This window comes from Mizuhopecten yessoensis, unplaced genomic scaffold (genome assembly GCF_002113885.1).
Source record: "Mizuhopecten yessoensis strain PY_sf001 unplaced genomic scaffold, ASM211388v2 scaffold9651, whole genome shotgun sequence".
Lineage (NCBI taxonomy): Eukaryota > Metazoa > Mollusca > Bivalvia > Pectinida > Pectinidae > Mizuhopecten > Mizuhopecten yessoensis.
Window position 1 is genome coordinate 2043085 of NW_018408154.1, and position 22411 is coordinate 2065495.

Sequence of the window (22411 nt, forward strand, 5' to 3'; positions counted from 1 at the left end):
GAAGTATTTGAATTTGTGATTGACTCATGGAACAACGTAAAATTATCTCTTCTTGGAACATAATTATTTTACAGTAGGTAGCTTTTTGAAATTCCAGGATTGTGTAAAAATCTGTTATATTTATAATATGTGTACTATACAGAGTTTAAAAGTGTCTGTTAAATGCTGTATGTACATCTTTTATTTAAAAGTGATCGTCTTATGAATCAAAATAGTCATTTAGTAGAATTCACCAGAGGGTTATAATGTGAAACTGGTAAATTAATTCTCAGTAAAATAAGATATACTTTATGTTGTCATCACTGATAACATCAAAGAGTCTGTGTAGCTGTATTAAATAAGGAGGATGCTGTAACACAATTACCTCGTGATTTTAAAATGGCATGTCCCATTAATTGAAAGCTGTCACAAGCAATATCAGTGATATCAGGAAACCTAAGGTGGAATCTATTTTATATCCCAGATACAGGGTATTAACAGCCGAACAGGAATGTGGCATATTTCATGCTGAGATGGTTAGATTTCATTCCCCCAGTCAAGCTTTCGTTAACTCAGATTTCTGAGGAGATTTTTGGGCACGACTGTCATCTTAAATAAATGTTGATGGATCAGATTGCCGTTAGTTTCGGCCTTTACAACATCCAATTAAGTTTTATTGACCCATTTTATGTGTCAATTTTTCGGAACAATAAACCGCAATGTCGCTGATTTTATTACATGTGGCCAAGTTTTTAACCCAATAGTTCATCCTACAGCTAACAATTAAATAATCGTTGACTGTGGTTAGCAGTATTTATCAGTTGCAGGGTCGTATTATAAACAATTTTCCTTGGCAGAATCTTGTTTTGTTCCACTTTGCATGCTAAGAGGTAGATTTCATGACATTTCTAATGAAATCAACCTCGTTAAGAGCAGAGACTAATTGATTTAGGGAAGCTCAATAGTAATGGTTCAGGAAGGGTTTAAGAGGGAAATACAATTAGTGTAACGGGTGGCCTCATTTTCGCCAATTGTGTTAGATTTGGAGAGAGAAGCCTGAGCCGGAAATGGACATTTTCTCATTTTTCTGTCTTTCTTTTAAACATCTCATCCAATACTTCCTCTAATATTGCATTTCACGTGGACAGTAAAGGAAATAGCAACGACAGGACCAGATTAAGTTATCAGCGTAAAAGTATACTGTTAAACTTGTCTTTTACACAGGGTTCCCTGACATTTGTCATGCTATTAAACACAATTGATCCATCAGCCTTTCCAATAATTGGTGCTTCATCCCCGGCTGCATCAAGTCTCCGCTGCTGACAAGATTAGGATAGCTGGGCTGGTGATGACTGGAGATAGCCTTAATATTGTCAGTAAAACTGGTCATTACCGCTGGTCATTACAGGGGCAAAGACGCAGATAAAAACCTGTCAAATCACATTCCATCGCTATAACATGATAGGCACGTTGAAAAGCCCTGGAAATGATGTGTGCCCCATATAATTAATGTTCTCGTTTACAAACATAACATTTGACCATTTGGTGACCTGCCTGTTGTAACAGTGTACCATAGTGAGTCTAATAGGGTACTGGTAAAGGGCATTTGTTGTGTATAATATACAAAGAAGGCTCTAGGACAGTTTGGAAATTGTTAGGCCCGCTGAGAGGACCTGTTGTGGAATGATGCAGGATATCAATAGATAGAGAATTGTAAGAGACTGGAATCGTTCAGCCTGATAATTTCCAACTATTGCTGAGACAAAAAGATTGAACAGGCTCACTCAGATTTCAATACCTGAAGTTAGATGAGGCAACCCTCAAAACACCTAATTTCAGTTCCTTGACTTTTCCTGTCCATATATTGGTAGCCAAATTTCAGACTCGTTCCAAATCAGATTTAGACCTTTTTATTCTCTCACAACATACCTTGTCTATTATATGACTAAATATGCATGCATGTAGTATATAACAGAGTTATGGCCCTTTAGTTACAATATCAGATAGGTTTTTAATGAAACCTAAAACTAGTGATGGGCAATCAGTTTAAAATCAAAATCCATAATTGCTTCTTTTATATAATGAATGGATTTCACACAACTTTATGTAGTTTTGTCAATCATATAGTAAAAATGATAAAAAGAAATGACTTTCAATGCATACTTAATTCACATTGTATACATTTGACACTTTGATTTCAATAATGAACCGATTATATTGGTTATAATCAGTCATCAGCCCATCACTACCAGCAACACTTATTGACTGCTTGTTGACTTATAACACTTACTAACATATAACAGATATTGATAGACAATACTTATTTACTAATAACTTATGACTTAGTTTTTACAGCTAACACCTAACTGTATATGACAATTAGGCGATCAGGAACACTGTGGGTACATTATCAAGTTGTGACATATACTTCTCTTTGATTGGTTTTTACAATAACTGGTTGACCTGCTCTATGATAATGGCGCTGTCCAAACATTAGACAAACTCGGTGACGGTCCATTAACAGGAGTTAAGTGATCACCTACAGCCTCTCTATAAATTGTTGGACAGCTTGTCGTAGGGGCTTGCTTTTCCATCACAGATATTAGCAGGAATTAAGATGGCCAATGATAATTGTGAGCATTGCGGCTAGAGATGATGCTGGCTGTCACCACTGCTCTTATGCTTCAGGAGAGGCCTGTGTTGTGTTTTATCTGTTGTATGATGTTATCACAATTATGGAGAATTTGGTTACATCTAGCTTAGAAATAATGAAAATTAGGAATATTTTTGTATGATTATCAGGAAAAGATTTAGATGTGAATATCATATATTGGTTTTTGTAGTGAAGAGATTGTCCTATGTTTTACATAAAAATATCTCCTGTCATAATCAGTGTTGTAACTCCGGACTTTATGCATCATTGATCAAATAAATATTTATATAGGGTATAATCTTTTTACCAAAAAAATGGCAAATATATGTAGACATTTCTAACTGGAGTAATTAAACAAAATGTTTTCCGGTGTTTCATGCCTGATTGAGTTAGCTAGACATATTACCGCTTTCTCGGTTGTGTCAATAGTTTATCCTGAGACATTTTACAGGTGAGATGTACCACACATAGTATAGCCATTTTTTTCATGGCTCAAAATTTTCACGATTTTCCCTTTAATGTTCCCCGTCCCTCCGCCTAAAAATGTAATGAGGCATTGGGTTTTTTTTCTACGGCATCGCTATTGCATAACGTAACATAACGAAATCATTTCTGAACAATAACCCATAACTTGCGGTAGTTTCTTCAGATTTTTAGGCTATTCAAATCACCCTGCGTCCGTGGTCCGTGGTCCGTCCTTAAACAATTCTTGTTATCGGTATTTCTCAAGAAGTACCTGAGGGATCTTGCTCAAATTTTATATGTAGGTTCCCCTTGGTCCTTTGCTGTGCAGGGCTTTTTTTTGAGACTGATCAGATAAACAACATGGCCGACAGGCAGCCATCTTTGATTTTGATATTGAAAGTTTGTTATTGCTATTTCTCGGGAAGTATCAAAGGGATCTTTCTCAAATTTTATATGTAGGTTTCCCTTGGTCCTTAGCTGTGCAGGGCAACTTTTGAGATTGATCGGATAAACAACATGGCCGACAGGCAGCCATCTTGGATTTTGATAGTGTAGGTTTGTTACCTCTATTTCTCCGGAAGAACTAGAGGGATATTTCTTAAATTTTATATGTAGGTTCCCCTTGGTCCTAGCTGTGCAGGGCAATTTTAGAGACTGATCGGATAAACAACATGGCCGACAGGCAGCCATCTTGGATTTTGATAGTGAAAGTTTGTTTTGCTATTTCTCGGGAAGTACGGGAGGGATCTTTCTCAAATTTTAAATGTAGGTTCCCCTTGATCCCTCGTTGTGTATGTTATATTTTGAGACTGATCATAAAAACAAAATGGATTAAAAGAAGAACTAAACAGATCTTTCTCATATTGCAATGATCGATTCTATTTCTTTCACATTAAGTACTGTACTAGTAAATATGTGAAATGACAAACTCACTTTGAAGGTTGGCTTTCATACACATCAGTATTAAGTTTAGATCAAAAGTTACCTCAAGGTGCATTTACTGTTAACATGACTCGATCAAACAGATTAGAGGAAAGAAGAGAAAAGATCGAACTGACAAAGAACTAATGAAGATGGTACAAAGGTGGGCGCCAAGATCCCTCTGGGATCTCTTGTAATAATTTTACAGTAGGTAAAAATTGTGTGGCCAAAACATTTCGCCAAACTGAACTGTGACATGACCTGGTATGAAGTGACGATACCCAGGCCGCCATGATGAGCCCTTCTCACTTTTCAGAGATCGATTTTCGGAACTTGATTTATTTATTTTTCAAAAACAAATTGGTGTGCAAAATATTTGAGTAGAAGTTTTTTTTGGGAGTTTCATCCTCAAAAAGTACCTGTGCAAATTACATAGGTGCGCAAATTACATGGGTTTTTACGGTATCAAAAGAAAGACTGAGGAAATCATTGTACATACTTCATAGAAAGAAAGGGGGAAAGAATGAAAGAATATTGATATTCTTCAATATCCTGTCTATCCAAAGTGAAGGCAGAGAGTGAACCCCCAAAACACACAGAAAAAAATCTGATGCTTTCATAATTTCAATACTTACAAACTGAGTAAGGTAAATTGATATTGCGATGAAAGACCATCCAATCTGTTGAAATGTCTAAAATAGTTTTTAACAGCTAGGACACAAATTGCTTTACATGGATTTAATTTTGTTTTTTATAGTGTGCCCAAGATTTACTTTGGAACCAGGACCCACAAACAGATAACACAGATTGTACGTGAACTACGCAAGACGGCCTACAGGGAGGCAAAGTAAGGACTGTGTGCACCACCGAGGCATGGCATGTACACTACACACACCATTACATTTACACAAATTAAACAATGTGTATATGTATGAACCAATCAAATATTGTACATTTTGTATATACAGTGTATATACACCAAGGAAACATTGTACATATTTACACAGTAAAACATTGTACATATTTACACAGTAAAACATTGTACATATTTACACAGTTAAACATTGTACATATTTACACAGTAAAACGTTGTATATTTATTTACACGATTTTTTCCTGTTCTCATTGCTCAGCAACTTTCCTTCTTAACAAATTTTGATATTTCTTGCTTGATTTTGATGTCACTTTTTACAAGTGTTAGGTAAGACTTGATCACCTTGAACATGTTTCTGCTTCAGTGCTGGGCTGTACAAGTTTTATGTCACTTACAAATTTCATAAAACATTAAAGTTTTGTTATTGCTATTGACATTTTCGTGAAAGTTTAGGGTGGTACAATGCAGGTCAGTGTCATTGTTAGCTCACCGGGTCCGAAGTACCGTGTCGTCCGTCCGTCAACAATTTCTTTAAACGACTTCTTCTTAACCACTGATTGGAATTTAACTAAATTTGACTCGATGCATCCCTAGGTGGTGGAGATTCAAAATTGTACAAATAGTGGGGCTGAGGGGCGGGGCAAAAAGGGGGCAATTTGGCTATGTTGCTTTAAGAATCTTCTTCTCTGGAACTAAGAGATGAATATCAACCATATTTGACTGGAAGCATCCCTAGGTAGTGGGGATTCAAAATTGTACAAATGGTGGGGCTGAGGGGCGGGGCCAACAGAGGGCATTTGGCTATATTGCTTTAAGCGACTTCTTCTCTGGAACTAAGAGATGGCTATCAACCATATTTGACTGGAAGCATCCTTAGGTGGTGGGGATTCAAAATTGTACAAATGATGTGGCTGACCCCCCCAGGGGGCTGAGAGGCGGGGCCAAAAGGGGGCAATTTGGCTACATTGCTATAAACAACTTCTTCTGTAGAACTGTGCCATGGATATTGATCATGTTTGGTCGGAAACATTCATGGGAGGCAGGGATTCAAAGTTGTACAAATGGTGGGGCTGACACCCCCCCCCCCCCCNTTGCTGAGTATAAAGAGAAGAATGCACATTTGCTTCCAGGATGGCCCTAGAGTCTGGCCCCACCCTTGGAGACATAGTCCCTGGGTCATAACTTTAAAACAGTTGAGATTCCAAACCCAAAACTATATATACAAATGCTGGGCAAAAAGAGACAAATGCAGTCATGATATTAGAATTGAACCTGGGGTCTGGTCACAACCCTAGGGACCTAGTTTCGGAGTCGCAGCTTGGAAACAGTTGAGATCCCAATCCCATAACCATACATGAAATTGCTTGGTATGAAAAATCTTATACAGATATGCTACAAGGATTGGCCTTGGGGTCTGGCATATTCCTTTGGATCTCATTTGGAGAATATTTTCCCCGATTGCTTAGATATCCAGGTTAGCGATACAGGCCCTCTGGGCCTCTTGTTACTATTTATAGAATACTTATCAATTATTCTGACAACTGTATCTTTGAATGGGTGTCCATATGGATGTGTATGTGTGATTGTTGCCTTACAGAATGACCATACTTGGCAGTAGAGAACATACCTGTATCCACCCGTCTGTGTCAAAGATGAAGGGGAAGAACGAGGGCTGTAAGGAACTACTGGACGTAAGACTCGGATAACTTTACCCATTCACCCCTGAAATTTCATAATGAACTTTTCCAACCTTTGAATTGGAAGAGCTCAAATGTGTCTTTAGGGTTGAATGAGTTAATAAAAGAGGATCACGGTCTCCTTTAACCTGCAAAGTCAATGATAAATACAGTGAAAAATTATCATTTAAAGATGAACTTGTTTGATCCAGATCACCCTTTTGTACAGCTTAATGGTGTATACCACAACCATGTCATTTGATGTTGCTGATGAGGAAGAAATTGCTGTAAATCCAGTAACATGTGTGTTCAAGACACAATAGAAATGTTCATGGCTTTCCAATATCAACAAGAATAAACTCCCACTTTAAAGGGAAGTCTCGAAATTGTTGCGTCAAAATTTAAACACTATTTGATGTTAGACTGAAAATAAAGAAATGATATTCACATATAATGGTAGCACAAAGAGCAACATATCATCACTTCTTCAGTAGTTGACAGTAAATGTTTATGTATTGTGATATAACTCCTATTTGTTGCCATAACATTTATTTTTCCCCCTGCTGTTTTATGGAGTGCATGTGGTGCTACCCTTGTCCATGTGGTGCTTACCTTGTCCATGTGGTGCTACCCTTGTCCATGTGGTGCTACCCTTGTCCATGTGGTGCTTACCTTGTCCATCCTGTCCTGATTCACTGCGCTAGTGACTGCATTTCTTAACAAATTTTTATTAGACTTGTACAAAGGTCAAGTATGGGAATAAGTTTGTGTCGGGGTTTTAAGGTCAAGGTCTCTATTCATATAGAATTGTCAAACAGTTAAGTGACATCACTCCAGTAGCTTCATCTGTGAACAGATTTTGATCAAACTTTATGCAAAGGTCAAGGATGAGAATGCTTCAAATGAGTTTGTGTTTCAGGAACTCATGGACAAGTTCAGGGTCGCTGTTTCTGTTTAAATAAATTTGTCTAAAAATGCCACTAATTTGCATGGGAGTGAGGACATATTTGTCTAACCGACATTTTATAGTTTGTGATGAAAATTCCTCTTACAGGGTCCAGGCTGTAAGTTCAATGACCGAGTAAAGAAGGTGTTCTTCTGCCAGAGTCAGATCAAAGACTTAGGACTGACACAGGCCTGGGATCTCGAGGACATCATTGGTGTGGGCCAGGCAAAAACGGTAAGAGACTGTCCTTTTATAGACAGGAAAACGTATAGTTCAATTGATATACTAGTTTATACATACAGAAATCAACAATATCAGAAATTTGTAAGGTTTCAAAATCAATGCTGTTATACAAGTGTGTACTTTATGGAAAGAAATTTAAGAACAAAAAGAGAGATTTAGGTAATGCTTCCAAGGTTTTTGCTCAGACATAGACATATATTCAAACAAAATTAAAAATCCTTAACTTAAAATTTTGAAGAAAAATAATTGATGAGTTGCTTGCTGTTTGCTTTGCAGGCATGTCCATACTATGGTACAAGGAGTCTGAAGAAGGATGCAGATATCATCTTTTCCCCCTACAATTACCTGATAGACCCCCTCATCAGGGAGGCTGTAAGTAGTAACCAAAACTATCTCGGACATACACATCGAAATCCTTGCATAGAGAAAAATGTAAATGTGTCCATGGACTTACAGCATTCATTTGATAAATATAAAGATTTATTTATATAGATAAATATAAAGATATAAATAAATATAAAGATTTTGAAAAATATAAAGATTTGTCATCTATTTTCTTTTTACATTTATGCAAATTTTCAGCTACAAAGTAGGTTTAGAAAAATAAGTTATAATTGAAACACCATCATATCTATTGTCCTATCCTGAACGATGGAACTATTTTCAGTGGAAGGGAGCTAACTGCAGATATCAATTCAGCACACTACCAGCCAGAGCTTCCACTGAAATTTTGTTTTGTTCTTTTTACTGGAAACGCATTTGTTTATTCTAAGAAATTCATAATAATGTTAACCCTTTCACCACTGTAGACCATAATCGACTCATCCATATCAATGTATTGTAGAGTCTACTAAAGTTACATAGGGGTGAAAGGGTTAAGATTTGTTTGTGCATTGTTTCAATACAGATTTTACTGTAAACAACCTTTGATAATATTGTCAAGCTTGAGATACCTGTCATATATGAATATAAATAATATAGCTTAGTTAACACAATTTGTCTGGAAAAAAATACATTTACTTTATACTTTATAAAATTACAAAGCAAAAAATAAAATAAAAACCTGTTTCTTGTTTTTTGGATGACATTGTAAAATACAAATATTTTCATGTTTCCCCTTTAGAGGTCCTTAAAAAGTACTCAAATATTTCTTTATTTCTTATGTATTCAGAGGTCTACAAGTTAGTAAATAGCACGAGAAATTTAAGGATTATCTTTCGATTACGTATACTTTGATATAAAGAAATGGAGAAATATTTGAATTGATTATATATGGTTAAGTAAACAATACTATGATGGAGATATATAAAGCTTAGGTAACTACCAATATACTTTAAAATGTACAGATGTAGATACATCCTTATTAACTTGAGCTACGTACCTATGATACCTGACGTAACTTTAATGTGTACAGCTGGAGATACATCTTTATCAACTTAAGCTATGTAAACTATGATATCTGACGTAACTTTAATGTGTACAGCTGGAGATCAATGTAAAGGATCAGATCATCATACTGGACGAGGCTCACAACATGGAGGACGCCGCGCGGGAGGCTGCCAGTCAGACTCTCAAGTGTGACGAACTGGAGAAGGCTATAAAGGAACTGGATGAAATGAGTGAGTGTGACAGTGGCTTCATTGACATAATGCCTCTCATAATAATTGACATAATAGGTATCATCTCTTATAAAAGCAAGATCAAGAGAACTGAGTTAGATATTGCACTGAAGACTTGAGCAAAAGGAATATATAACACAGCATTGGCAAATGGAATTTGTTCACTGCTGAAAGTTGAAGTGTTTTTTTCTTTTTGTTCAGTTGCCAATAATATGAAGACACCAGACTGCCTGAGGATCAGACAGATGGTTAGTACAAGGATGTGTTTACAGATAGTCTTGTCAAATAGTATATACTATAACTATACTATAAATTGTTTCATATTGACCATAATATTTATAGAAAATAACATCTTTGAAAGTCATAAATAAGGCAATGCTTTCGAACTGGTTTTGTAATAAGATACCAATATAATGCAGAAGCAAAGGTAATTCCAAATTGACAAATGCAAGTTGTTTTTAATTCAACATTATTTTGACAGTTTAATTAACTTTATAAACATGATCTATGCTGAAGTGTACCTGTCTGCAAGTATTATCTGTGTTATAGTGAACAGTCTGTTCACGGTTAAAGAGGACAACAAGTTCTGTGTTACAGTGTTGTGCTCTGATCAAGTTTATAAAGGACAATGTATGTTCTTTATTACAGTGTCATGGCCTGATCAAGTTTATGGAAGACAACGAGGCGAGTTTGCAGCAGCAATCCTACGACCAGGCTTATAGGTGCTGGTCTGGATACGACATCATAGCTCGCATGGACCAGCTCGGGATAGGGCCAAAACACTTTCCTGATATCAAAGTAATTCACTAAATTAGATTAATTATACAGTTGAATTTGTGTAGGTTTAGGAGGCTAGCTAGTGCTGATGACACAGCTGGAATAGTTCCACTATAGGTTTTCACACTCCTGACTCGTAAGATAAACTTGCTAGTACATGTAGTTGGTAAACATTCTGGACGTGATTTTGTTGGTCAACCTTTGAATCCTAACGTCACGTAACAATGATTGGTGATGTCATCTTCCAGTGCGATGGTTGGTTATCATGTGTATCTAACTCTTGTTATTAAGCTTTCAAATTGTCAAAGACACTTGGTTAACCTGGTGTCTTTATACAATTTGAACTCAACTAACTCAAGTTAGATAAACAAGATAACCAACCATCACTCGTTAGAGAACCTCTATGTAATGTTGAATGTTTCTGGATTAGGTTGTACAAGGCTATAGCTAGCCATTGCTATTGATTCAGGTAAGATTGTAAATGGGCTAACTAGCGCTAACAATGTGATAAAATTTGATTAAAATTTTGATGGATATTAAACCTAAAATATTTATCATTTGAATAGTTCACTGTTTGTATTGATTAATATATATGCTAATTGTATACATTGTTATATCTATGTACTGTAATTAAACGCTTTAGAGTGGCTTATGTTAGCTAGATAGGGCGCTATATCGGAGGCATGGTAGTCTAGTGGTAGGACGCTGGGCTCGTGACAGAAGGGTTGCGGGTTCGAGTCACGGCACAGCACTGTGTTGTATCTTTGAGCATGATGCTTTACTCTGCTTGTTCCAGTTTACTCAGCTGTAAATGAGTATGTGGTTGGGCTGTTTTGGAATTGTAGAATGCTAGCTGTGAGCGCCAAAATGGCAGCACCAGCTGTATGCTCCCCAGGGAGTTGGGAAAGAAATTGGCTGGTTGCAAAGGCCCTATAACCACGGATAACAATTTGTAAACCGCTTTGAGATGACCTACGAACTAGGATGTGATAAAGCAGTATATAAGAACCTCAAATAATAGCAAATGCTGTATATTATTATTATTATTATTATGTTTGCAATTTCACCAACTTTTGTGAACATTTTATGGGAATGAAAATGCTGTCTTATTAAAATCAAGAAACATTAATGTAAGATGGACCAGCTGTAGTACTCAGCATCAGGTTTTTCGTGTTCTAAGCACTAAAATAGTTACATTTCCTTGGAATAAAGCATGAAATACTCTGTTTCGGACCGCTTTAAAGAGAAAATCCACTGATTCGGACCCTGTTAAAGATAAAATACACTGTTTCGGACCCCATTAAAGATAAAGTACACTGTTTTGGACCCCATTAAAAATAAAATACACTGTTTCGGTCCGCGATAAAGATAAAATACACTATTTAGGACCCCGTTAATGATAAAATACACTGTTTCAGACCCACTTATGGTGATATATATCGTTTTCATTGGTATTTTAAACAATATTGAAGTGGATTGGTTTGGTGAATGTTGATCATAAAAAAATGGAAAACTATTTGATCTATCATTAAATAACTCAAGCACAGATATCTGCCAATATCAATTTTTTGTTACAATGCTATTAAGAACAACTGGTACATCAGAGTATCTGGTCTTGACCCGGTAGTAATAAAGCTTTCTGGCCTACGTGTTTGAAAACAATGAAAGATAATCTTTGCAAATATCGCTGGGAAAGGTTGAAATGAGCTAAAGGTACTAGCAACATTCTAACAAGTCTAAATTCTACTGTTCAATGGGTAGTGTGGTAGTATGATACATTTACATTGTACAATATTTAATGGACTTCAGAATAATAATTACATCCATTAATGCTGAAGATTAGATGTAGAAAACTATATCTTACAACATGCTGTTCTCTGTGTGTTTAAGAAATCGTACACAAAGGTCAAGGAGACTGAGGATGAAACGAAGGTGTGGAACAGTCACGGACAGGAAGTGAAGCTGAGTAAACCTGTACTCAGCACACTGGAGGCCATCCACAAGGTGTTGGATTACCTGTACAGGGACGATCTTAAGTTTGTACCGGACTACAGGTATGTTGTACCACATGTATGTTACAGGTAGATTGTATTCATTAGTACATGTACAGGTAATTTAGTACCTGACTACAGGTTTGCCTGGTAACAGGAACTGGATATTTATATTACAAATGACACTAGGCTACAGCAGATGATTTATATTAGTATCATAGTATGAAATTAGTCTTTGTCACTTTACTATCACAGTCACAAATACATATCATGTATTATGATATCTTTGTTATTGTAGGGTGGCTATTGTGAAGACGACCTCCTATACGTCCAACAGGGACACGGTAAGTAAAAATAAACACTCAAGTTTACTGTTTCCAATCCTTAATATAACAAGAAATCAATTCATAGTTCCAAATTAGAGAAAACTTGAAAATTACGCAAATCTGTTAATATTTGTTTGTTTGTAGTTTTATGTATTGTTTGTAATATTAAAGATAAACTTAATGTGTGAACTGGATTCAAACCCACAGACTTTTCACTTATTCTTACCCTTAACTGTGTACTTATCATTGGTTTATTATGATATCACAGGACAATAGCTGGCTCAACTCCAAGAAACGCAGAGGTGAGTTTGGTATAAAGTGGCCATCTTCAACAACACTTAAAAACCATTCTTAAAAACTTTACTTACCATGAATTCAGATGCAGACATAAACATTTTGTAGAACTTTTACCTCACCTGGCTGGAAGGACCATTTAAAACTGTGCTGTGGCGTATCATCCATGTGACGATATGTCCGTTATTTGCCATTAACTTTTCTTCGAAAACACTTCTGGTCCAGAATGGCTTTGTGGTGGATTTTGAGTAAAATTTGATTTAGTTGTTGAAAAAGGAAGAGCTAAAAAGCAATGCTCAAAAGGGAAATTGGGTTTTAAATATGTATTCCGCTGGCCCATTTGTTTGTATTTCAACCAAAGGGTTTGTATTCAAGTGACATGAGACCAGGAAACCAAATGTTATATAAAGGAAGGGTGTTGTCTCCCTTGGTATTGATAGGCATAGCCTAAAACGTGGACTTATTTGTAAAATTTATATTGATGAGAATATTTTGCTATTTTATTACATTAATATCCAGGTGAGCGATACATGCTTTTGTTGCCTCTTGATTTTTTTTGAGGCCAGGGATTTTCTAATTTTCAATTGATTCCAAAACTTGTCACTGATACAAAACACTGGGGGAAAGTTTAAAATAGTTTAAATTTATGTTATGTTTGATAAAAAGTAGTTATTAAGCTTATACAGTTTATTCAGTAAAGTTTGAAACAGTGTATTGGTTAATTTTGATGTTATGTAGTGATCAAGTTTGATACAATATAACTGGTTAAATTTAATACCATGTAATCATTAAATACAGAGACATTGCTGATGATTACGGTTTGTTTCCTTGTTAGGTATGCGGGCAGTGCCGGTATCTGTCAACAGTCTCAACTTCTGGTGCATGAACCCTGGCGTGGAAAGGCCTAACAAAATAAGTATCTGTCAACAGTCTCAACTTCTGGTGCATGAACCCTGGAGTGGTAAGGCCTAACAAAATAAGTATCTGTCATCAGTCTCAACTTCTGGTGCATGAACCCTGGCGTGGTAAGGCCTAACAAAATAAGTATATGTCAACAGTCTCAACTTCTGGTGCATGAACCCTGGAGTGGTAAGGCCTAACAAAATAAGTATCTGTCAACAGTCTCAACTTCTGGTGCATGAACCCTGGCGTAGTAAGGCCTAACAAAATAAGTGTGTTTCTTGTTAACTCAACTGGCCATATAAAATCTGTGCAGATTCAGATAGTTTAGTGATTTGAAATATTGAAAATATTGAAAAAATTATAACCATGGTGATAAAAATGGCAACCAATAATTGATTTCAATCATTATTAGCTCACCTGGTCCAAAGGACCAAGGTGAGCTTATGCCATACCGTTGCGTCCGTCCTTCAACAATTTCTTTTAACGACTTCTTCTTCTAAACCGCTGATTGGAATTCAGCTAAATTTGACTGGAAGCATCCCTAGGTGGTGGGAATTCAAAATTGTGCAAATGGTAGGGCTGACCCCCCCCCCAGGGGGCTGAGGGCGGGGCGAAAAAGGGGGCAATTTGGCTATATTGCTGTAAACGACTTCTTCCGTAGAACTATACCATGGATATTGATCATATTTGGTCAGAAACATTCATGGGAGGCAGGGATTCAAAATTGTACAAATGGTGTGGCTGGTCCCCTGGGCTAAGGGGTGGGGCTAAAAAAAATGTATTACTTTGAAATGGTTGAGATCCCCACTATATAACCATATATACAATTGCTAAGTATAAAGAGAGGAATGCACATTTGCCTCCAGGATGGCACTAGGGTCTGGCCCCACCCTTGGAGACTTAACCCCTGGGTCATAACTTTGAAACGGTTAAGATCCCCACCCCAAAACTATATATACAATTGTTTGGCATAAAGAGACGAATGCAGTCATGGTATTAGAATGGATCCTGGGGTCTGGCCACAACCCCAGGGACCTAATTTCCGAGTCAAAGCTTGGAAACAGTTGAGATCCCCACCCCATAACCATACATAAAATTGCTGGGCATGAAGAATCTAATACAGATATGCTACAAGGATTGGCCTTGGGGTCTGGCATATTCCCTTGATCTCATTCGGAGAGTATTTTGCCATGATTGCTTTGGTATCCAGGTGAGCGATACAGGCCCTCTGGGCCTCTTGTTACAAACTTGTATACCCATGTAGATTAATGCTTTTGCAACTACAATAATCCATTTTGTTTGTATATAAACCTACATTATATTTTTATGCACATATTGACATGAATAATGTGGACCAATATATGAATTTCTTAATGATTGCAGAATTAGTGGACAGAATGTCTTTTGAATACATGTTCTTTATTTAAAGTTTGGTTTGAATAAAAAAAAAATATAAATACTTTTTTTTTATGTTGATTAATTAGTGTATGACTTGACGTATTCTATCATTTCAGGCATTCTCTGATTTCAATGATGCTAGGAGCATTGTTTTAACTAGTGGAACGCTGTCTCCAATGTCCTCCTTTGAGTCTGAGTTGGGCGCACCATTCCCGATAAAGCTGGAGGCAAACCACGTCATAGAGGATAAACAGGTAGAGGGTAACATTGTATAGCTTCACAGTATAAACAGAGGTAACATTGTACCTCACAGTATAAACAGAGGGTAACATTGTATAACTTAACAGTATAAACAGAGGGTAACATTGTATAACCTCACAGTATAAACAGAGGGTAACATCATATAACCTCACAGTATAAACAGAGGGTAACATCATATAACCTCACAGTATAAACAGAGGGTAACAATGTATAGCTTCACAGTATAAACAGACGGTAACATTATATAGCTTCACAGTATAAACAGACGGTAACATTATATAGCTTCACAGTATAAACAGAGGGAAACATTGTATAACTTAACAGTATAAAAAGAGGGTAACATTGTATAACTTAACATTATAAACAGAGGGTAACATTGTATCTCACAGTATAAACAGAGGGTAACATTTTATAACCTCACAGTATAAACAGAGGGTAACATTGTATAGCTTCACAGTATAAACAGAGGGTAACATTATATAGCTTCACAGTATAAACAGAGGGTAACATTGTATAGCTTAACAGTATAAACATAGGGTAACATCATATAGCTTAACAGTATAAACAGAGGGTAACATTGAACATCACAGTATCAACAGAGGGTAACATTGTATAGCTTCACAGTATAAACAGAGGGTAACATTGTATAACTTAACAGTATAAACAGAGGGTAACATTGTATAACCTAACAGTATAAACAAAGGGTAACATTGTATGGCTTCACAGTATAAACAGAGGGTAACATCATATAACTTAACAGTATAAACAGAGGGTAACATTGTATCTCACAGTATAAACAGAGGGTAACATTGTATAACTTAACAGTATAAACAAAGGGTAACATTGTATAGCTTCACAGTATAAACAGGGTAACAATGTATAGCTTCACAGTATAAACAGAGGGTAACATTGTATAACCTCAAAGTACAAACAGAGGGTAACATTGTATAACCTCACAGTATAAACAGAGGGTAACATTGTACCTGACAGTATAAATAGAGGGTAGCATTGTATAACCTCACAGTATAAACAAAGGGTAACATTATACATTTGTTGACTGGGTTTTAGGACAACATGTGTTATGTTAAACCAGAGGACCAAACTGTTGCCCAAGGCCGAAGGCAACAGTTTGGTCCGAGGGTTCAACACAACACATGTTGACCGAAAACTTTTCAAATTTCTGACGCATCCAATTTGGTTTTATCTTGAAAAAATCCCATGGTAATGCATTGTGCTTCGCTTCAATATACTCTGTTATTAATTTCTCTGCAACTCTGATCACATTCTTGGTGTTTGTACTGTCTCTTTTATCAAGAATTTCATCAATTTCTGCAGCAGTGTATTCCATAAATCTGTCCATGATTGTACATAAGGCAGCCTACATACATAAACATTGCAGACGTGAGCAATACTTCCTATAGGGATGCCACTATTGGTAATTGCTTAACGGCGGAAGTTGCCGAGTAATGGCCGAGAAGTACCCAATAGTAATGAGCTGTCAACATTTCACTCAAAGCCAGTCAACATTTCGATGTTGACCGGTCAACATTTTTGTGAGGCAAACATCTGGAATTTCGAACTTTTTTCACTATAGAAGAGTATAGAGAATAAAAAGTAAAGGTATAACAATGTAAAATGTATAACCTTCTCGCTGTATGAACAGATTGTAACAATGTTTGATGTTACAGTCATTTTGATTTGAGAGGATCTGTGATGTTCATTTTGAAAATGAAACATGCATATATCTATCAAACTTGTAGATTTCTCTATGTAAAGGGTGTCCTTATGGTGTTGACAAAGGTCCGTTTTGAAAGTGCATGATATCTTATTTGGCTATTTTTAACAAACATTTTCCTTGGTAAGAAATGTCAGTAGAACCATGTATTATGATTTAAATATAATAACTATACCAGATGTTTCACTGTTCTAGTGAAGGAGGCTGGTATATCCCTTTTTCAAATGGAAACAGAAAGACTGATACTTGAAGAGGATTACATTTCAAAGCCACATTTGACTGAACTGATTTTGAACCCTTTTACTGTTGCTCGATTTCCAGATTTGGGTAGGAGCTATTGGCCATGGGCCGAAGGGGGGATCCCTACAGGCCGTCTACAAAACAATGGAAACTTTCAATTTCCAGGACGAACTTGGTGAACTGGTGCTCAAGGTTTGTCAGGTAGGTCATACTGTCACCATGGAAACCAACACCTCCCAAGGGAACTGATGTTTTAAGGTCTATCAGGTAGGTCATACCGTCACCATGGAAACCAATACCTCCCAAGGGAACTAATGTTCTAAGGTCTGTCAGGTAGGTCATACTGTCACCATGGAAACCGACACCTCCCAAGGGAACTGATGTTGTAAGGTCTGTCAGGTAGGTCATACCGTCACCATGGAAACCAACACCTTCCAAGGGAACTATTGTTCTAAGGTCTGTCAGGTAGGTCATACTGTCACCATGGAAACCAACACCTCCCTAGGGAACTGATGTTGTAAGGTCTGTCAGGTAGGTGATACTGTCACCATGGAAACCAACACCTCCCAAGGGAACTGATGTTCTAAGGTCTGTCTGGTAGGTCATACTGTCATCTTGGAAACCAACATCTCCCTAGGGAACTGATGTTCTAAGGTCTGTCAGGTAGGTCATACCATCACCATGGAAACCAACACCTCCCAATTAGGGAACTCATGTTCTAAGGTCTGTCAGGTACATATAGGTGATACTGTCACCATGGAAATCAACCGATCCCTAAGGAACTGTTGTGCAAGGGCACCTAGGTAAGTTACACTATCATCATGGAAATCAACAGATCCCTAAAGAACTGGTGTACAAAGTCTCTTAGGTAAATCACACTATCGTTATGGAAACCAACAGATTCCTAAGGTACTGCAGGTGCTCATTGTTGTCTGATAGGCCATACTGTCACCACTGACTACTATATTTTAGTGTGATATGACTATAAAAATGGGTATTAAGTGACGACATTGCCAGTTGACAATACTGATATTAGAGTTTGTAATATCTATCAGTGTATTATATCTTAATACTTTATCACTAGACTTCCAGTGGCCTGGTCACTACTTCAATAACATTACAATTACAATTCTTACAAAGAAGGACATTAAATAGCAGTTTTACAACGATAGTCATTAAACTGGTATTACTCACTGCAAATCAATACATTGTGTAGTAAGCAGTAAGTATATTGCTTAAGTCCAAGCTTTAGTTGCCATTTTTTAACACATCGGTTGGAAATAATAAACAGTTTTTTTGTATTTACAGAAAGTGCCATATGGAGTTCTGGTCTTCCTGCCCTCATACAAAGCACTGGAGAAGTTCTCGGAGAGGTGGAGGGTGTGTATTTGAACCATTGTTATGCAAAATTTAATTTAATTTAATAATAATGGATGAAGGCTTAAAGCCTCTAGGTCTATATAAAAAATATTGAACAACTAATTTGTAGGAGTGTCAATAACAGCATTATAAAAATGTAAAACATTCTTAATAGGAAGGACAGTAACACATCAAAGGACATTAATGACTAATTACATGTATCTGTAAGTTACAGATCTTCAATTGTTAGCATACAAGTCCAGTTGTTTAAGTCTGGCTTAGCTTAATGACAAATTAACATAAAACTTAGATAATTATAGTATATATTTAATTTGATTTAAATTTGAAACTAATTGTACAGAGATTAAAAGCAACTGTCAGAAGAAACACAAAACTATTTTCAAATTCCTGATGTGTCTCAAATATTATATTTTGAACATTTGCGCTAGCTACTCTTTAATCAGGCGTTAAACTCTACAGGGCCCAGATGATAATCAAAGGGTTAACTATACAGGGCCCAGATGATAACCAAAGGGTTAACTCTACAGGGCCCATAACCAAAGGGTTAACTATACAGGGCCCAGATGATAACCGAAGTGTTAACTCTACAGGGCCCAGATGATAATCAAAGGGTTAACTATACAGGGTCCAGATGATAATGTAAGGGTTAACTATACAGGGCCCAGATGATATCCAAAGGGTTAACTATACAGGGCCCAGATGATAACCAAAGTGTTAACTCTACAGGGCCCAGATGATAATAAAAGGGTTAACTATACAGGGTCCAGATGATAACCAAAGGGTTAACTCTACAGGGCCCATAACCAAAGGGTTAACTATGCAGGGCCCAGATGATAACCGAAGGGTTAACTCTACAGGGCCCAGATGATAATCAAAGGGTTAACTATACAGGGTCCAGATGATAACCAAAGGGTTAACTATACAGGGTCCAGATGATAATGTAAGGGTTAACTATACAGGGCCCAGATGATAACCAAAGGGTTAACTATACAGGGCCCATAACCAAAGGGTTAACTATACAGGGTCCAGATGATATCCAAAGGGTTAACTATACAGGGCCCAGATGATAACCAAAGGGTTAACTATACAGGGCCCAGATGATAACCAAAGGGTTACTATTTAAAAGATGAATGACAGCTTTGACATAATATTAAAAAACACTTTAATTACAGAATACTGGTGTCTGGGCAAAAATTGAAAGCAAAAAGAAAATAATGACTGAACCTCGCTCCTCGGACAAAGTTGATTTTGAGTTTTTGATGAAGGACTTCTACAACACAATTGAATGCTGCCAAGATGAGAATGGTAAGGTAGCAGGCCGGACTATTAAAAATGGCTTTAATTCCCTAGCAACCAGTTAAGTTAATATGTATATGTTTTTGGAAAGAAAATTTATGCCAGATTACATTCACTGACAAAAAAAAGAGACTTGACACTTTCAACTGATTTTTATGTGTCAAAGTTTATACATCTTAAATGATTATATTGTGATTAAAGTAATAAAAATCATTGCTAGTTTATGTCAAAACTCACATTTTATAATACATGTACTGGGTATATTGGGAAACATTTTAGACTTCTAACCTCAAAGTGGGAATGTGACCAGTAAGGCATCTTTTATAAAAGCTTAATTTCAGGTACATTGTATTAATATCCCCCCTTCTTTCACTTCCTTCAGGTACAATAGCAAATAGTGTTCTTTTTACAACAAAAAAATATCATTTTAATCATTGGAAAATCTGCCAATAAAAGTGTCACATGACTCTAGAAACTTTCAATAAGATTGACTGCTCAAATTTTATATAACATGCAATTATATTTGTGTTTTTCAACGAATTTAAGAGGGATTAAAATGAACAATTTTGCAAAATTTAAGTGTATTGTTTGGCCAACAGAATGGAGGCCACCAGAAATCTCTATATACACCCCACCACTCACCGCCTGGTCAATTCTGTAATTCTCTAGTTCTTTTTTGTTACAGAAGGAGACATTGACGGGGCCCTATTTATAGCTGTGTGCCGCGGGAAGGTGAGTGAGGGAATGGACTTCGCCGACAACAATGCCAGAGCAGTGATCACAGTAAGTGTTGATTATAAGTCACAGGGTTATAAAACATTCTGATTGCCTTGTCAAGAATTGTTTTAGAAAGATATTTATGACTTAACTTCTCGTAAATATATGAATTACCTTATATTTCCACCTTAAGTCAAGTGGAATCATTTATGAATAAAAATTGTTGCAAACATTTATTCATGTACAGAAAAGTGACCCATAACTGACATTATTCCTATCACAAATCAATTAACTCTTAAATATCAATTAACTCTTAAATATCAATTAACTCTTAAATATCAATTAATCAATTAACTCTTAAATATCTTACATTAATTAGAAAATCAGGAAAATTAATAAAATTCTGGAAAAAAAATCTTTACTATGTGTTCAGTATTGTTTCAAGTTAACATGTAAAACACAGGTGTAGTTGATTTCCAGATAGTTAGGGAAATTATATTGTATTGCTAGGCATTCTCTGATCATAAAATCTACATTTACAGGTGGGGATTCCTTTTCCAAACATCAAAGATGTTCAGGTAATTTAAGTTTTGTATTTTATGTATGATACAGTAAACATATCAGTTCGATTAGTATTGTTACTTTTTGCTAGAATCAAATGAGTGGAAATAGTCATTTTCATCAGTTTCTTATTAATAATTCTAGGCAATAAACCATCTGATTTTACTTTGTGGATGTAACAACTCAAAATGTCCATTCAGTGTTAAATTATTTTTTTATCAAACTTTGACATAGCCTGATCATATTGTAGCTCTTCTATTCGAAGAATAGGGGGGCTATAGCAGTACCCTAGGCGTTGCCATCTCCATCCCACTTGGTTTAAGTTTTTGGGCAAGCTGTGTTTTGGTGTTTAACTCAACTTTTAATTAATTTTACATTGTAATATGATTACAGCAATTGCTAGGAGGTTCCTTAGCAACAAATTGGACCATATTTGCTCATTATTGGCCCGAAACACAAGTATTTTGGAATCGGTTAAAGTTTTTGGGCAAGTTCTAGTTCTTTTGAAACTACTGGGCAGATTTCAACTAAATTTGGCAGGAAGCATCCTAAGGGGAAGGGGATTCAAGATTGTACAAAACATGATCCCCCCAGGGGTTTTGGTTTGGTTTAGTATTGTTTAACGTCCTATCAACAGCTGTGGTCATTTAAGGACAGCCTCCCCTGTGTGCAAGATCGATGCATGCGTGTAGTGTATGCGTGTGTTTTGGGAGGCTGTGATATGTTCGTGTTTGTGTCCTTGTGATAGCGCGGAAGTGATGCCGACTTTATAGTGCTACCTCACTCAAACATACTGCCTAAGACACCCAGCAGGACACCCCACCCGGTCACATTATACTGACAACGGGCGAACCAGTCGTATCACTCCTAAATTGCTGAGCTTTAAGCAGGAGTAGAAACTACCATTTTTACATAACTTTTTCTACACTGTTTGAGGTAGGAACTTGAAACTTTTAGACCTGGTACATTTATGTGTGGAGATATGCACAACACTTTCTGATTTTTGATATAACCCCTAAGGGCCGGGCCAGAGGGGGTGTGGTCATGGGGATCAAATACTTTAAAAAAAAAATACAGTCTTATAGCATATCAAATCAAGCATTGTCATGAGTTCTATATTTTACAGCAATTTATTTTAGCATGTGTGTGGGGGGGG

At 36.5% G+C, this 22411-nt stretch overlaps 1 protein-coding gene across 2 annotated transcripts in view; it reads left to right on the top strand.

The window, feature by feature from the left end:
• LOC110458579 (Fanconi anemia group J protein homolog) overlaps positions 1 to 22411 on the top strand; it is a 52556-nt gene that overhangs the window by 22968 nt on the left and 7177 nt on the right. For both annotated transcript variants that reach the window (XM_021510346.1, XM_021510345.1), the window contains exons 8-24: positions 4776 to 4865; positions 6490 to 6583; positions 7623 to 7748; positions 8034 to 8129; positions 9241 to 9376; positions 9578 to 9624; positions 10025 to 10174; positions 12044 to 12207; positions 12443 to 12488; positions 12739 to 12772; positions 13600 to 13661; positions 15182 to 15319; positions 17383 to 17502; positions 18610 to 18681; positions 19854 to 19986; positions 20663 to 20760; positions 21237 to 21272. In XM_021510346.1, coding sequence (XP_021366021.1) covers positions 4776 to 4865; positions 6490 to 6583; positions 7623 to 7748; positions 8034 to 8129; positions 9241 to 9376; positions 9578 to 9624; positions 10025 to 10174; positions 12044 to 12207; positions 12443 to 12488; positions 12739 to 12772; positions 13600 to 13661; positions 15182 to 15319; positions 17383 to 17502; positions 18610 to 18681; positions 19854 to 19986; positions 20663 to 20760; positions 21237 to 21272 — 1642 coding nt within the window. The remainder of the gene's footprint in view (positions 1 to 4775; positions 4866 to 6489; positions 6584 to 7622; positions 7749 to 8033; positions 8130 to 9240; positions 9377 to 9577; positions 9625 to 10024; positions 10175 to 12043; positions 12208 to 12442; positions 12489 to 12738; positions 12773 to 13599; positions 13662 to 15181; positions 15320 to 17382; positions 17503 to 18609; positions 18682 to 19853; positions 19987 to 20662; positions 20761 to 21236; positions 21273 to 22411) is intronic.